Below are 17,286 nucleotides of genomic sequence, written 5' to 3' on the forward strand. Positions count from 1 at the left end.
CTGCTCCACACATTCTCTCAGGGCTCCAGCGGGGCCCTGCTCTACACATTCTCTCAGGGCTCCAGTGGGACTCTGCTCCACACTTTCTCTTAGGGGGCTTCACCTCAACACATAGTTCCAGCATTTCCTTTTCCTTCCTCAGAAAATTTGAAATCATTGCTCTGTAAGTCGCTTGTGAGACAAACAGTGACTGCAGAAGGAGCTCCTTCCCTTCTGACTCCCTGGGTTTTCTGCCTGGGGCTCCTGGGCTGTCCCATGCCCCAGATTCTAACTGGCCCTAATTGGGTTTCTTATCCTAGAAAGAGCTTTCTCCCTCCCACCCCTCATTCTCCCCACTCCACTCGCACCTCCACTGAGCTCCCACATTCATGACCCATCCTTCCTTTCCCTGTATCCAAAGGGAACAGACCCACTTCCCCTGAATGGGGGACCCAGACCACGCACAGCCCCCCCACACAGTACCCTCTGTAGGCCTGCCTGCCTGATTCTAAACTTCTCCCCCTTCTGTGATGGAATCCAGTTCTGTGTTGATTTCTTTAACCCCAAACAAACAGTCACAAACCATATCCACCATTTCCTGGGCCTCAAAACTCGTGGCATCCTGAGCTCCAGTTGCTGTAGGTTGTTTTTCTTCACAGGCCTTGAAAAATAACATTTGTCCCAGCCGAGGGAGCGCCTGTCCTGCTCCTGGCTCCTGGCTCCTGGCTCCTGGCAGGCTCAGCACGGGCCTCAGCAGCTCCCTGCGGCCCGCACTGTGGACCTGAGTCTGGCCTTCTGCTGAGTTGCCTCAGCTCCAGCCCTAGGTCGGCAAGAAGCCTGAATTTCTTTGGAAGCGATGTTGAGGCTGCTTGGTTATCTGAGCACACCCTGTCTGAGTCCCATCTGACCAGAAAAATGCCCCCCCCTCCCCACAGTGCTTTGTCAGTCCGCATCCCCTGGGGCGGCATGGCCCCACTCCGCCTCTTCCCAACCAGGGGTAGGACCAGATGGATGCTTGGGACCCTTGCCAAGGGGTGGAGCGATCTGTAGTGGTTTTCTGGGTGTCGAGAGGGAGTTCTGGCCTGCTCCCGCTGGTCGCAGGTGTGAGAAGCATCTAAACACGAGGCTCTTCAGATGCGGCCTTCGAGATCTGTCATTCTGCATCCTCCACTGTGCCTGAGCCTCCCAGGGACCGATAGGCCCTAGCTGGAACCCAAGGAGTGGGTTCAAGGGCGGAAGTGGCTTCTCTGCCCAGAGCATGGATAGACGATGTGTGGCAAAATAGGAGTCGGCAAACCCCATGGTTATCCGGCCCTGGGCACGGCCCCGGGAGCTCAGACCCCCTCTGCGGCGCCTGCACCCTGGGAGCACCGTCACCTGCAGGCCGCTCAGGGGGGTGGACAGAGGCCATCGCTTGGTGCCCAAATTTGGGGGACACTCTGTAACACTCTCTGTTCCCTGTTTCTGCTGGTGAGGACCTGGGACACGAGAGGGCCCAGAAAGAGCAAAGCAAGGAGAGATGAGCGTCCACTTGGGGCTCAGTTGGCAGCCGCTGGGGCTTCTCATGGCCCTGCCGTGTGCTCGGTGCCTGTGGCCCTGACCTGGTGCTGGCCACTCAGTAGTGCCCCAGGCAGAGGGACCAGAGTGCACAGTGAGGGCACTCAGGCAGCGGACACCAAGGAAGAGGAGCCCGTGCAAGCCAGGCCTGTGCAGCTGGCGGGAAGGGCTGGTGACACCTGGAGGTGGCAGCCTCCGGCCTCCACCCTCGCGGGGCTCGTGGGCTGCCTGTTTTCGCCTCTAGCTGAGCAGGGCTGTGGGCTGAGGGTGAGATGTGTGGCTCTCACCGTGGGGGCCCCGGTGCTCACCTCTCAGTGCAGGAGTGCAGCAACACAGCATGTCACTCGCCTCTGGGGAGAGAGGGTCCCCCCGCGAGTGACCTTGCCACCTCAGTGCGGGGGCGTCCGTCCTCTGGAAGCTGTGGCCTGTGCAGTGGGAGGCCCTTCCTGCTCCTCACTGTCCTTTCCTACCTGCGTAGGGGGGCTGAGCCCAGGCGGCCAGGGGAGCTGCATCCGAGGGGTCCCCAGGGGGCCTGCTCATATTTCATTGCTTTGATGTCAAGTTTGGGTCTGGGGGACTATTACAGAGGTCAGAGAACTCAATAAGTGCCAGCCCCGTTCTGTACGTAGTTTGCCAGCACCCAGCCGGTGTCTGCCTGCTTTCCTGCGGGAGCAGTGGTGCTGAGGCGTCACGGAGGCTGGACCGCCCACTCCGGCCCTCACGGCGGGGCTCATACCACACTGTCACCTGCCTGCGGGCGGCACGACTTGAGGCCTTTTAGGAACCTGCCACTCACTATTAAGCACTCTGCCCTTCCCAGCCACTCCCAGGCCAGAAATTAGACACAGAAATTAGTTGTGAACGTAAACAGGCCTTCAGTGTGTTGGGGCCAGGCCCAGAGCTTCCCCTCGGTGACGGGCAGGGGCTGCGCGTGGCGTCATGGTCCCCTCCTGTTTGCCAGTGCCCTGACTTCTTCCTCAGTCCTCTGGATTCTAGATGAGTGTGTGACAGCCCCTCACGCAGGCCACGGGAGCCCAGCGGCCCTGAGTGCAGGGCACTTCCCGTCTGTGCTCTGGAGAGGACTCTGGTGGACTGAGCCCCGCGGGGGGCTCCTGCCACCACCCCCCCCCCTTGCCCAGGGTGCTGTCAGGTCAGGTGGCCACGTGGGCAGTCTGGACATTGAGGGGCCCCTTGTGTTCCTGCAGATAGAGGAGATGGGGCCCAGCAGCCACGATCCAGTTGTGGCAATGGTGGCCCCCAACAGCCGCGAGCCGCTATGTTGTCAATCCCCAGCCCTCCCCAAACACCCTCCTTTTGATCAGTAAGTGGAAGGTGGTGCTGGGGTCTGTGGGCTGTTGCTTGGCACACTTCCCCGGACACTGTCGCCAGGAGTTTCCTTACACCCCCAGTGACGGAACTTTCTACCTGCCCACGTGTGCCCCTTAAGGCCCTACACACCCCTTCAGGCTTGGTGGACGTTCCCCGCATCTCTGTATGGTCTTGCTTTTCTTCTTGCCCTTCCCGCTCTGCTTTCTCTTCCACCTGTCCTCCACATCCGTAGTCAAGAAGCTCCAAGCCTTTGGAGGACTTGTGGCCTTCGCTGAGGAGTCAGAATTGGCCACGGCCAGTTTGGGGAAGCAGCGAGGGCCACTGGGGATCAACTGGACATCATCTGGCCTGCAGGCCTCCCTGGATTTCCGAAGGTTGAAATGCCCCCAACAGTGAGAGAGGCCCTGAGGGCAGGGGCAGATACTGAAAAGTGGCCTGGACCCTCCACTCAGCCTCCCAGGCGGCCCAGCCACTGGAGGGGGCTCACCCGCTGCTCAGCCCCAGCCCCCCAGGCCTACCCTGAGATGGGTCCAGCTGCCAGCTCTGTGGCACGGGAGCTCATCCCAGTTTCTCCTGAGGGCAGACAGTTCAATCTGGTATCAGAGGTTGCCAGGTTAGGTGACATGGGGGCACCCCGGAGGTCACCCCTTTGTGGGGTCCTAACCAGAGCAGCAGCAGAGGTGGGCAAGTAGCAGATGCCAAGGTAGACTCGGGTGACAGCACCCTGCGGACAGACTGCGCTGCTCAGCCCCTCCCACACCTCCCAGAGTTACCCTGGAGTCTGGGCTTGGCGGAGATACTGCAGCAAGCAAGAGTCGTTCTTGAACTAGATTTAAGCCAGCAAGAAAGAGGCTGGCCTTGGGTGTTTTCTCCTTTTCCCCTTCCTCCTCTCAAACATTTCCTGTACCCAGGATAACGACCGAAGGGTGTTAAATTGGCTCTGAACGTCCACCTCTGGCTGGCCACATTCTTGTAACGATTTCATTAGCCTGAATTATCCACTTTATTTTCTTGTAATGGGATTAGCTGTACTTGAGGCAGCTGAAGACCAGAAGGGGAGAAGGTGGGAAGAGCATCCACTGTGTGTTTCATTAACTTGCTCGGGCAGAGGTGTGGAACTGACCGGAAGGTGCACCCCAGGCCAGAGGTTGCACCCCCATCCTCCTTCAGAGAGGAAGAGGGGACTCGAGCGGCTACCAGGGATCAGAGCAGATGTGGAACGAGCAGGATGTGTGGGTGAGGTGGAGAACTTCTCGGGGCTCCACGCATCACAGAATCACATGTGGTCCTCTCAGCCCGGCGCTCTGCCGAAATCCCCTGGGATCCAGGATGAGCCTGGCCTGTCTCCTCTGTCTGCTTCGGCCTAAAACACCAGAAAGGCCTGAGAGGTATCACTCACCAGCACAGAGGACAGATAACAGACATCACTGGATTTCTGGATCCACCCCAGAGATTCTAGTTCAGAAAGATGGGTCAGGCCAAGACTGCACTCCTGACACATTCCCGGATGACCCTGGCTCTGCTGGGCTGGGCACCGAGCTGGGGAGTTTCGGCCACTGTGGCCCTCGCTCGCCTGCTTCCCTCTGCCTCTGTCTGGGCCTCAGGTGGCCTTGAGTCACACCTCTCCCACCCTCTGCTGACCTGGCTCCGGCCTGACCCCGGGGCTCCACACTCCTCCTTCCTCTCCATTCTCAGTCCAGCCTGGAATGGCCCACCCAGGACCAGCCAGCAGGTAGGCAGAGCCAGGCCAGGAGCCCCATAGCCCAGCAGGGGAACCCCTCCGCCAGAGCCTCTCAGGAAAGCTCTGCGCTTCTGCCTGGGATACACACCCCAGTGGCTCACAGACACCCTTTAACTACTTGCCCGAGGCTCCTGTCTAGACACAAGAGGGTCGCACTTGCTAGAAAGGACCCCATGAAAGGCTGAAGGGAAAAGCTCAGTGCTGCCCACTCCTTCCTCAGTGTCTTGGAATGGGGGCCATTTCTCAGCGTCTCGGCGTCCAGGAGGCAAAGGTGAAAGGGACTGTCCCCCTGTCGGGCCACAGTCCTGTCCCGCATCCACCACCGGGATGGGCACGTTCAGCCTGAAAGGTGCTCGTTAGCGGGCCCTCTTGGGTAGAGCCAGGACAAGAGGAAACCCACACCTAAAATACCCCCCTCCATCACCACCTCGGGGTGCACACAGCCCAGCCCTGCCAGGCTCGTCAGGGAGGCAACTGGGGCTTCCTCTCGACACCCTGTGCTGAGCGCTGACCCTTGATGACCATCCAGGAGGCCCCTTTTACTGGCTGTCGTTTGCTCGCTGCAGGTGAAGAAACACTGAACTGAAGAGGGGGTGGGAGGACACCCCTGATGTTTGCAGCACTTGCAAGGGTGTCCTCGGGACAGGAGTCGGGGGTCCTGCCCAGACGTGCAGCCGTGGCCACGGTGGCGGGGGTGTGGGGTGACGGCTGGGAAGCCCAGGACCCGCCGTGAGGGAGGACTCGGGGGCTGCCTCCAGCTTCCTGTGTGTGAGGCACAGCCACCAAGAACCCTTGGCCTCGCAGTGTTCTTTCTGTTTCTAGAACAAATTAGCAAATGAAGCCACTTCACCCAGTGCTGGGGTGCATTGCAGGGGCGGGTGGGTGGAGGGCCAGCACTCGGGGAGGGAGAGGCTGCCGGGGCGCTCAGCTGAGAGCTGGCAAGGGGAGCCGGCCTGGACCACCCAGACAGCACAGGCCAGACAAAGGCCCTGAGGTTGGTGGGAGTCCTGTGGCTTCAGGGGCAGGAGGAAAGTGACTGCAGTTTCTCCATAGCGGTGATGGCGGGGGGCAAAAGGCAAGATCTGGGGAGCCTCAAGTCCCGAGTCAGAAGCGATTTTATTCTAAGAGCATAGAAGCCAGTCGAGGGGGGTGCTCAGGGGCACTGACGGCCACAGAGGTGGCGACTGAGATCACAGGCCTGTTGCATGTGTTTTTGCTCCCTCCCCCCTCCACATCTCACCTCCCCCAGCCCCCAGCCTTTGAGGTCCATGGACTGAATGAGGGAAACGACCCTGGGCAAAGGCTTGCTTGGTTGCCTGGCAGAAGTGAAAGGTCTGCGGGCAGGTCCTGTGCCCTTGCAGAAACCAGTTATCCGGCTGGGGGATGCAGCTGCCAGCCTCCCACATTCATTCGTCCAGGGGTCGTCCAGGGGTCCACAGGCTTCCTTAGGATGAGGGCATGGGGCGAGGAGGAAAGCAGTGAGCACAGAGAGAAACCACCAAGTAGGTGAGATGAGGGGCTTGATCTCTCTGTTCTCCTCTGGGGCAGAGAGGAGCTCTCTGCCAGCCTGCCCCCAGCTCTCCCTGCCGAGTGCAGGTCTCCTGAGCAAGGTGCAGGTCCAGCCTACTGTTGACTCCCTCCTGGCACCTTGCACTCTGGGCCCCTGCCAAGCCTCAGTGAGAGAAAAGCCCACATCCGGGCACCCACAGGCTGCCCACAACATGCCCAGCTGGGCTCATTAGCATCTGTGGGACCCTGCGCAAGTCCCTTCCCAAGTAGCTCTGAGAAGTCACGTGGCCTGTGAGCCTCAGTCTCTCCATCTGTAAGATCTCTTGGCACTGCCACACTCACAGGGGTCTTGCGAGGTCAGGCACAGCTGCTTCGGACACGCCAGGCACAAGCCCTGAGGCGTCCGGGATGGGGGTGTGAGAGAGAGAGAGGACAGAGGGAGAGGTTGGCACTGATCGTTTATTTGAAAGGCTTTTTAATGCCCAGAGATTTAGATCTTTATTCTTCCCTCTAGTCAGAGCAGAAAGAAGCCCACAGTTTATTCTTATCGCCAACCACCCGTCATCTTGTTCAGACCCACTGTTGCTTGGCTCGGGGTCCCAGGGGTGCTGCGCCCTCCTGGCGGTGCCTCGAGCACAGGTGCAGCCCCGTCGTGCCATCCGCCTTCCCCACGTGACCAGCACTTCTGCAGCGCTCTGGATCCCTCCTCCGACCCAGAATGGAGATCGGGTGGGATCTCCACCCCGGTGGGATCCCTCTGGGAGCCGGTCCCTGGGCTCCTGGGGGAGGAGGGGGACAACCCCTGCTTGGTGTCAGCCTGTGTCTGGAGGGACAGACTGACCTGTCCAGGAGGCCCAAACCCAGAGCCGCTGCAACTGTCAAGTCCGCGTCTCTGGAGGGGTCTCTCTGCCCACCCCCTCCTCTCCTCTTCCACTGTCCCCCTAATCCCATCACTTCACTGGAGGCCGAGAGAGAGGGTGGTTGCCCCTCTCAGAGGCCAGGTCTCACTGAGCCCTTGCGCTGTGGGGTTGCAGCAGGACAGGCCGGGTGGAGGGGGGGGCGCACACCCGGCATCCTGTCTGGTCTGGGCCTGTATGCAAACACCATTTGCATCCCTGACTTGTTGATGAGGCCCGGACATAATTGGCTTGCCTCACTCAGCACCTCAGGGCCCCCTCCCACCTCTCCCCCAGTCCCTCCCACCTCCACACACCTCCAAAGAAATTAGAAACGTGACAACAAACTCCTGTTGTCGAAAAGCCCCCCAACCCCCCCAAACCCACTGCTCTGCGGCAGAGGGGGTGGGGCTGCTGCTTGGGTGGGGGAGTAATTGGTGAACCCGAGGTGAATGGAATAATTGGAAAAGTGAGGTGTGAGTTTGTTACTGAAGTGTGAGCGTGGTGGGGGAGGGGAGGAGGGCCATGTTTAAAAGCCCGGTATGTCCTCTTTATTCACAGCTTCTGATACAGTAATTGCTATTTTGTGGTTTCTATTATCTACACAGTGGGGAGCATACGTGTCTCCTTCCCTGGGCGCTGGAGTCTGGGCTGGGGGGAGTTCCTGGGTGCCCTGTGATTTTCCGTCCTCTCCCGTCCCCAGCGGCCCTGCCCGGCCTCGCCAGGCGACGGCCTCTGCTCCCCAAAGAACAAGGTTCGTGCCACCCTTCCTTCCAAAGCCGCTCTTAAAAATGGCTCCGTGGACCTTGCTGTCAGATAAGACCCTTAATAATGGCTGGTATTTATATATCGCTTATCTCTAAGGAGCTAAAGGTACTTCATCGATTTTTTTTTTCCTCCCAATCCTTTTTTTTCTCCTTCATTTTAATTCTCTTTCGATATCTCCCCAAGATCATGAATATCGGACTCATATCCCACTCCCCTGCACAGTCCTAGAAGCTACCAGAGCTGCCCACTCACAGCTTTGCTCTCCACCCGAGTGCCCAGGAGCTGGCCGGGGTCCCGAGTCCCGGCTGTGGGACGGGGACGGGTCGCCTTGCTCCCTGGCCCTGTTCTCCTGTGTCAACAGCCAGGAACACGCTCGCCCCGCCGTTGTGGGACGAGGCGTGTGTAGGCCCGGCGCGTCGCGAGCGCGAGCTCATTGGCAGCTGGGGAGGGGCAGCAACGTGGAGTCTGGAGGCCTCAGCCTTTCATTGCCGGCCTGCGGGTGCTGGGAAGTCCCTTCGGGGCTCTAACCCACTTCCCGCAGCCCTGGCTGGTCCGTTTCTCAGAAGGAAGAAACACGCTCACCATACCCATTTCCCCAACCCCAGCCACTAGGGTCTGCAGACACAGCTTTCCACCTCGTGCACATGTCCCCCCGAAAGCCCGGACAGGGCCGCTGACTCCCCAAGGACCCCGCTGCCACAACAGAATCTCCAGCTCCTGATCCCGCGTGGTTCCAGGTGCCCCATCTCTGCCCCCATGCCCAGCTCTGAAATGCCCCTCTCCGGGCCGCGAAGCACGGCTCCTTCAACCTCTCCTCACCAGTTTTTTTCTCCACCTTTTAATTATTTTCCTCGCCTTTCTCCGGACCCTTAGCTGCTTACCATGCACGGAGCGTCGGCAGCTTGCAGTGCCTGCAGAGAGGGGAGGCAGCCTCCACGGCCCCTCTCCCTCCCCCTCTTCCTCTCACACACACACATGTGCGCGCGCGCACACACATGCAGGCTGGCTCTCCAGAAATTAGATGTGGGCAGAGGCCACGGAGACCGTCAGGGCTTAGGCCTGAAGCCCCATGCTGGCGGAGGAAACGCATTCAGCCGACCTCCCTTGCCCTGAGGCCTTGGTTGAGTCATTGGCCCCCTCAGAGTTGATGGGGGGATTCCTCACCACCCCCAGTTCCCTGTCCACCCCTACGTGAGTTCTCCCGCCATGACAGGCCAGACCTCAGAAAGAAACCCTACCTTGAGGGCCCTCCCTGGTGGCGCAGTGGGTTAAAGCACTGCACGATGAAGCTCTCCCAAGCCACTGCAGCATGAGTTCGATCCCCGGCCAGGGCACAGACCTCTCCTGACCTGCCCACCGCTCCCCTCAGCAGTGTACGTTAGTCGATCTGCCTGTTCTGCTCCCCACTCTGTCTCTGGTGGATCCCCTCACCCACCACACCTCTGGCCTGTACCCCAGTTCTGTAAGCATAAGTAAATAATTCTTAAAAGGGAAAAAAAAAAACACCTTGAACATGGCCTGTCCATCCGGAAAGTGCTCAGCCTTTCCCCGAGACCCGCAGGCAGCCATGTTCTAGCCCTGCCACTTACAAGAACAGCTGCCCCCGGACCTCAGTTTCTTCATCTCTAAAATGGGGTTAGTGAGACTCATGAACACGCGTTCTGTGCTTAGGTAGCCCGTGGCCTATTTCACTTACTCCTCATCACCACCCTCTGGGGGGAGAAGTCCCAGTGGCCATGTACTTTCGGGGGTTACCGCGGCCGGCAACTGCACCATCAGGCGCCCACTTCTAGCCGGGTGCTGGGCTCCTCGCTGCAGGAAGAGCAAGGGAATTGGGGGCCCCACAGTGGCAGAGAGCACCCGAGGCGTCTCCACTGCCACGCACGGTGGCCACGCCACGCACTCCGTGGCGGCGGGGCTTTGAACCCAGCCCATCGCGGAGGCGAGTCTGGAAGAGCCTGGGGCAGGCAGGGGCGAGAGCTGGCGGAGAGCCGTGTCTGCAGCAATCTGCGGGGAATGATCGCCACGGCCCTCCTCCGCCCTGCCTCCTCTCGCCGGCCGGCTGCTCTCAGACCCCAGGGCTGGGGCCGCCCCGCCCGCCCGTAGCTCTCCACGTTGAGCCAGAGAACCACTGATCCGAAGGCGCCTCCGGGGAAACCGGGATGTCCCTGCGCTTGCAGTCAGCCAGCTGACCGAGGCCCCTCGGCGTCGGAGGAAGAGAGGATGCAGAGGGCTGTCGTGGGGAGCGTCAGCCTTTAGGTGGCAGAATAAAGCAGGGTTTGTGGGCTCCGCTTCTCTGTCCCCTCACCTAGCTTGTCCCCACCTGCCCAGCCTCTGGGCCCTCACAGTCCCCCCAGATGGGCCTCGGCCGCAGCCAGTAGCCAGCAAGATGAGGGGCTGCGCACCCGCCCTCCCCGGCCCTGCCCTCCGCAGGAGGCTGGCCTCGTAGCCAGCGGCCCTGTTTCGGGGGGCCACTCTGAGAGGCGCCCGGAGGGGGGAGCCGAGCTGCGGGGAGAGCTTGAAGGAGACGTGCAGATTCATTTTGAGGATTCATAATGCCGCATTTACACACCGTCCTGCCTGCAGAAATTGGGCTGGCAGATGCCTGGTCATGCTGGCAGGGCCGCGGGTTAACGCTCGGATTTAGCTTATATCATTTCCCGAGCGCTTACGGCCTTTACTGTGTTTTCTACCCAATCGGTCTTTGGCCCTGGAGCCTCCGAGATACCGAGGCGCATGTGGCCCGGCGCCCGCCAGTGTGTGTAGGTTTTCAAATAAAATAATGCCTCTCTTCAGATGCCGGGCACATTAAATATTTATCGGCAGCAGTTTGTGCGTATGTGTTTGATAAATGGACATCAGGAAAGGGGTGCGGGGCAGGGTGGAGGCGGGAGGGTGCCGAGACGGGAAAGCAAGGCAGCCCCGAATGCCTCCGAGGCGGAGCCCGGGCCCTGCGCTGCTGTTTGCCCGTCCGTCGGGGGGCCCGTCTGTCGGGGGGCCCAACTCATTTTCTTCTTCAGCGCTTTGCCTGACTTTGGCTTAACAGATATCAAAACGACAGCCCTGAGGAGCGAAAGTGGGGTTCAGAGGGAGCCACTGTGTGTCTTTCAATCCCCGAGCCCTGGGGCAATGCCCCAGGTCCCGGGTCTGAGAGAAGGGGCTCAGCCCAGCCCAGGAGGAGAGTCATAAGGTCAGAAGAGCCCACTGGAGCCTGAGCCCAGAGCCCGGCCCCTCCTGGGCCCCTTGCACCAGGCTGGACCCCTTCTGTGTCTGTACCTCACCCCCCAGCATGGGGCAGGTGATGGCAGAGAAGCTGAAAGCCTCCGGCCTGACCACTCCCTGCCTGCCCAGCTTGATGGCCCAGGCCCAGCAGGAGAAGGCCACTTGTGTCCCAGGGCACAGGATAGTGTGTGTGTGTGTGTGTGTGTGTGTGTGTGTGTGTGTGTGTGTGTGTGTGTGTGTGTGTGTGTGTGTGTGTGTGTGTGTGTGTGTGTGTGCTGAAAGTGCTTCTTTATCCAGACAGGATCAGTTTGTGAGATTAGTCCTGGTCCCCCAAACCTTGGTTCTTAAACTCCTTGTATTGTGCCTTTTGTTTCCAGCACCTTCGGGGAGCTGAAGACCGTCCGCTTGCCAAAGAAGATGGCTGGGACCGGCGCGCACAGAGGGTTTGGCTTTGTGGACTTCCTCACCAAGCAGGACGCCAAGGTGAGTGAGGCGCAGGCCCCTCTGTGGGCCCTCATAGCGGGTGAAGGTGTGTCAGCACCCCATACACGCCCTCACCGGCCCCCAGCTTTGTGTTTGGAGGACGGACCCGTCCTATGTCCCACCCTCCCCCACGTCATACACACAGAAACCTGGGATGCAATGGGAAAGCTCGTAGGTCATGACCTGCCCCCAGACATGGATTGTGGGGTGTCGGGGGACAGTGCTTAGAAGTGGCAGCAAGACACCCAGCTGAGGTACATGCCTCCGCCCGTCCTGCGGGTGACTGTGTTGGCTGCATGTGAGGTGAGCCAGCAGCTGCTATGGGGGTCAGTTCGCAGGGCCCCTTTATTTGGAAGCTGGGCCACCTCCCTGATTTGGGTGGGTGCAGTCTGGTGGGGCTGCATCCCCGAGTGGTCCTAGGGCCCTGCCTCCCCACCCAACCGTGAGGCTGCTGTGAGGGCTTGTGGGGTTCCAGCTGTGTCTGTGGCCACTGCCCTCAGAACCCCAAGGGTGGCGGCCGCGGCTCTGTCCTCACCGGCATGCCCCCTCAGCTTCGTCTTTCCTCGAGGGTGTGGTGGAGTCCTGGGGCTCCCCTCCACCCCTGAAGAGAAGAGTGTTTGTTGGCATCGTCCTCATTAGCCACTAGCAAGCGGGCCCAGTGACTGAACCGGAAGGGGGCGTCTCAAGGACAGGGCTGCGGCCTTTGTGGGCCCTGGGAACAGGCGCGTGCACAGAGGGTGCCTCCGGGTCCTCGGGGAGCCTTGCCACCCACCTTTGCCTCCGTGTCCTGAACTCGAACGTCTCTGCTCCTCTTTCTTCTCGGCCTGCAGCCTTTCCCCGGCCTCCTGTCGCTGACAGCCTACACCAGCCCAGCAGCAGAGCTGCCACCGGGTCCCCATGTCGGCTCAGAGGGAGGGCGCGGGGGAAGCTGTCAGAGCACTGCTCGGCTTCCCCAGCCCTGCACCCCAGTTTCCTCATCTGTAAAACAGGAATGAAAACCACCCACCCTCACAGAGTGAGGGAGTGACACCAGGGTCCTCGGGCAGGCGGTGGCTTCCTCCCTCCCACCAGCCCAGCACCCTCAGAGCGCTCCGCCTGCCTGTCTGTCAGTCATCCACGGCAGAGCGAAGGGGACTGCAGGGCTGTCTGTGTTCGCTGAACTCGCGCCTGAGCTGCAGGCCCTGGGGGTCGGGTGAGGGTGTGGGGACCTGTTGCTATCAGCTCTGCACCAGGGTCCCAGGTGAGACTGTGATTGGAGGAGGAACGAGGGAGCCCTCTCCCCACCCGTGTGGAGCAGCTCTTCTCGAGGGCCTGCGTGCTGCCTGGTGTTAGCGCACAGACTCGAAGCCCGAGTCAGGGCCTCGGCCTTCCACTTCCCTTGGCAAGGTCACTTCCACGTGACCTTGGCAAGCAGCTTGATTTCCATGCCTCAGTTCTCTCTTCCATAAAGCAGTCACGGGATTTTCCTTCCCTCTGTGGTAAGGACTGCGTGGGAGCCTGGCCCCTGTGAGCTGGGTTAGCTCTGAGGAGGGGGAGGGTAGTGAAGGGGGCATTGATGGCGACGATCTGAGAAGAAGGGGTGAGGAGGAGCAGAAAAAAGGGGGCGTCGGAGCCCCTTCTCCTGGAAGCTGTCCATCCTCCAGGTCGACGTCAGAACTGACGTGGCTCTTGGGGCCCAGCAGGTTAGATCAGACACAGGCCCCCTTGCCAGGCCGCGGTCGATACAGATTATTCTCTGGGATCATTAGAACAGAAGGTGGGATCCCAGGTGGACACGGCCGCGGAGACCAGGCTGCACATGGGATTTCCGAAGTCGGCCCAGCCCTCTGGCCATGTGCGAAGGTGGCTCCTTCCCCCCACTCCCTTCCCTGCCTTGATTCTGGGTTTCTGGAGAAGGGGCCGTGAGGACAGCGAGCCCTGCAGCCCGCAGCCCCGTGGGCTTGGCTCTTCCTGCCTCTGCCTCGAGCAGGTGCGGCCTGGCGCCCGAGCCCTCCCTGGACCACGTCCCCTCGGGCGGCTCCGGTTCGTCCTCCAGGCCCAGAACAAGGGCCCTTTGTGCCACGGCCACCACGCAGCCAGAACCCCCAGGGGCGCGTGTCTCCTGCACGCCCCGTTTGCTCTTTTTGCTTCCCGGAGAAGCTGCCATGGCTTCTCACGCTCCCCTGTCTGTCTGAAGAACTTCATTGTCTTGCGTGTGGAACACTGAGCGCTCTCCGCTGACCCACAGACCCGGGCGCGCGGCCTGTTGGGTGAATAGGATTCTGAATATTGTAAATATGTGTTAGCTCGAGCGTGGGCGTGAGTCTGAAGAGGGAAAGCAACGCGGCGAGGAGACAGTCAGCAAAAATCCCAAGACCTTTCTTGTCTCGGCAGAAGAAACTCACGGGACTCTCAGGGCTGGGGCCTCCCAGGGCTCGGGGGTGAGAGCAGCATGTCTGCTCCTTTTGAAGCATGTCGGGGAGGGACACCTCCTCCAGAAACGCTTCCCGGGGCTGGACGGAACCCCGACCCATCGAGTCCTCTCCCCGCTCTGGGCGTTTCTCCTGCACTCCGTCCCGGCTGCTCCATGAGCACCAGCTGCAGCCGTCCCTTGGCAGCGGCAGCCGCTCAGGCTTGAAGACAGAAGCCTCCCGCCTGGGCTCCGGCAGGAGAAAAGGAGAAGGGAGGAAGCTCAGGCGCTGACCAGTGTTAGGGGAGAGAGGCGGGAGGGAGCAGAGGCTGGTTTTAGAGCCTCACGCCTAAAGGCAGCGGCCACACAGGGCTTGGAGGCGGCGCCAGGGCTGAGTGTGAGCCGGCCACTCCAGTGCCGGGCGGCTTCCCGGCGTCCAGCGCCTCGCCTCGCCAGCTGGCCGAGTGGAGAAGAACGGAGCCCCCGCTGGTCCTAAATCCATCCCCTCAGCACCGCCATCTCTGCTTGGGCCCAGTCACCGGCCCGCCTGGTCCTCCCTGCACCCAGGACCTCCGGGTCTCTGCATGACACCCAGGTCCCCCCCTCACATCGCTAGAAACCCCGTTATCCGGCACACCCCTCTGGGTCCAATCCACACCCCCAAACGGGAGAGAGAATCCTGGCGCGGGGCTCTGAGAGGGCTGCCGTGGGCGAGCTCAGAGTCACCAGGCAGCTGATGACAATAGCCAGAAGCTCCCCGACCCACCGCTCCGGCTTTGTGTGTGACACGTACTCTGCGCACGCATTGTCATCCCAACCTGCAGCCGCCCTCGGAATCGGCAGGAGATTTGCATAACTCCCTCCCAAGTTGTGCGAGCGACTGCTCCACTCCGTCTGTGCGTGAGCCGAGGGGAAGCCCGGACCTGGCTCGTCTGGGATGCGAGGCTGGGGGTGGGGCCTGGCACAGGCTCGCTGAGCTGGCAGGTTCTCCCAGCCGGGGACGTCCGTGCAGCCCGCGATGTCCGGCAGTGAATGGCGAGCCCTTCCGAAGCGCCAGTGTCGTGGAAACCTCTAGGTGGATGATGTGGCCTTTCTCCAAGAACCTTCTCCCACCGGATGGAGGGAAGCGAGGACAAAGTGGACGAGGAAGACCGGAGGGCCAGGGCTCTCGGGCCTCCCCAGTGAGGGGGTCGACCAGGGTGGCCTGCTCTGTGCTTATGGGTGCGGCTGTCCCTGGTGCCGCAGGCGCCGTTAGGTCCCCTGGGCTCTGAGGACGTTTCTGGAAAGGCAGTATCTTGGCATTGATAAAAACAGTCAACTTCTGGAAAGCCCGTCTTTGGCCCGGATGCTGCTGGACATTTTCATTCATCACTTGAAACCTCCCGATACTCTAGGAGAGACTAGGGGAGCTTTTGACGCATGGAGAAACTAAGGATCAGAGGAATGAAATCACCTGCCCAGGGCCACACAGCTAGCCCCGGGCAGACACAGAGAACCCCGCGGGGCTGTCTGAGTCCGGCGCCCACGTAGGTAGGACTCTCTTACATGCTGGGCCAGGCTCCATGCCAGCCCCTCCTCTTTCCCCCGTCGCTGCCACGCTGCCCAGCCTTAACACCCTACCAAGGATGAGGATTGCCGGTTAGGGGCCTGTGTGGGAAGGAGGGAGAAACAGCCCCTCGTCCGCCTCCCGAGGACAAGTCCCCCCCGGCGCCCATGGTCGCCCTCAGCCCCTTCCCCACCACGCCCAGGGCCGTACCTGGCCTCAGAGGCTGCAGCCTTCTACCTAGGCAGGTGCGTCCGGTCGCCACGCGGGGTGCGCTGAGCGCCCCCTGCCCTTTGCCGGGCCGGGACCTGCCTGCGGGGGGCGGGGGGAGACAGCTCTCAGACCCTACCAGATCCCGGCTCGGCTTTCCCGGGCCTGCGCCTTTAATTCCCCTTCCCTCGCCTTTGTACTTTTGCAGTTGCAGCTGTTTTTATTTGCCGCCACTGCTGTTGTTTTAAAAGGTCTATTTTCACATGGAATGTTATCCAATTAGCAGAGCAATGTGTTGGCTTAAATAAACACTTGGGGGGAGCCGGCTGTGGGGAGCCGTGAGGCGGTGGCGTTGGCAGGCGGAGCGCGCTGGCGGTGGCAAACAGCGCGGCTCCAGTTGCCGGCCGCTCGCTTCTGTCTCCTTTCTCGTTTCTCACCTTCACACGCTGCCGGGCGGGGCAGCGGGAGGGCGTGGACGCCCAGCCCGGGCACACCCCAGTTGGTGATGCCCAGCGCTGGGATGGGGGTCCCTCTCCGCTTGCCTGCGCCCGGGCTGTGGTCCTGCAGACCCCTCCAAAACGACACATCTGGTGGAAAGAGGTGACCGGAGCGAGCCAGGCGGCGCCTCGGGGCGGGGCTCCCTCTCCGCCCGTGGTGTTGGGTGCTGCCATGGGGTTATCCGGGGTTGCGTTCGCTGCACGTGTCTGCTTCATTGAGTGCAAGGAGGAAGTCATTTCCGTGGGATCCTGCAGGAATGGGGGGCAGGACTGGAAGGGACACCCTCCCCCCGTGGAAAGGGGTCCCGGGGGGCCCGTCCTCCAGGCTCCGGAGTCCCGGCGGGCGGTGCCAGGCGGGGTTGGAAACGTCGTTGGTAAAGGCCAAGCCCACTCTTGCCAGCTTCGTGCACGTGGCAGTCTCACGCCCGAATTCCAGGCTGCTGTCCTCGCGGCGGGCATGAGGGCACTGCCTTGAGTTGACGAAACAGTGAGGGACTGATGTGCGGGGTGGGGCTGCGTGTCCTGGGCCTCCAGGCCAGAGGAGCCGCAGCCGGAAGCCCCGGGCCGGCGAGTCTTTGTCGCCCAGAATGTTAACCGGAAGCACATGCAGGAGCCAGGGCCGGTCCCCACTGTTATGTCGAGGTGTGTGTCAGTGCGGGCACTCGTGTTTGAAGTGAGGGCTTGGCCTGCCCGGAGCCCAGGGGTCTGAGAAGTTGTGCCTGAGTCTGAGCCTGGGCTTCGCGGCAGGGACTCCGCACAGCCAGCACTTGGATGGCTCCGGGTCAGGATAAGCACCTGCTCACCCCAGGGGGAGGCACCGGTGTGCGCGGCCCCTGGGGCGTGGGGGTGGGGCCCCCCCAGCACAGCGGGACTAGGGCCATGTCCCGCTCTTAGATCTTAGGTCTCTCAGGTAACCTGCCCGCTGAGCCGAGCAAGCCCTTTCCCTCCGGGGGCGTTAACAGTCACCCCCTTGTGGCGCAGCCCCACCAGCCAGGCCTTCCTGTGTGCCAGGCGCTGGGCTAGTGCGTGGTCACTGGTCACTGTCCCGTGTCTCCTTTCGGGCAGCCTCAAGGCCGAGGCACCCCCCCTTGTTAGCGGAGAAAGTGGGACCAGGAGAAAGGTTTCCCACAGGCCCCAGAGCCAGCGCGGCGGGGCCCTGCTGT

General features: G+C 61.3%; 1 protein-coding gene across 1 annotated transcript in view; it reads left to right on the forward strand.

The window, feature by feature from the left end:
- RBM19 (RNA binding motif protein 19) overlaps nucleotides 1-17,286 on the forward strand; it is a 104,694-nt gene that overhangs the window by 59,196 nt on the left and 28,212 nt on the right. Inside the window, exon 22 of the mRNA XM_012731157.1 lies at nucleotides 11,379-11,484. Within this exon, the coding sequence (XP_012586611.1) occupies nucleotides 11,379-11,484 (106 nt within the window). The remainder of the gene's footprint in view (nucleotides 1-11,378; nucleotides 11,485-17,286) is intronic.

Source organism: Condylura cristata, unplaced genomic scaffold (assembly GCF_000260355.1).
Source record: "Condylura cristata isolate star-nosed mole 26May11 unplaced genomic scaffold, ConCri1.0 scaffold00029, whole genome shotgun sequence".
Taxonomy (NCBI): domain Eukaryota; kingdom Metazoa; phylum Chordata; class Mammalia; order Eulipotyphla; family Talpidae; genus Condylura; species Condylura cristata.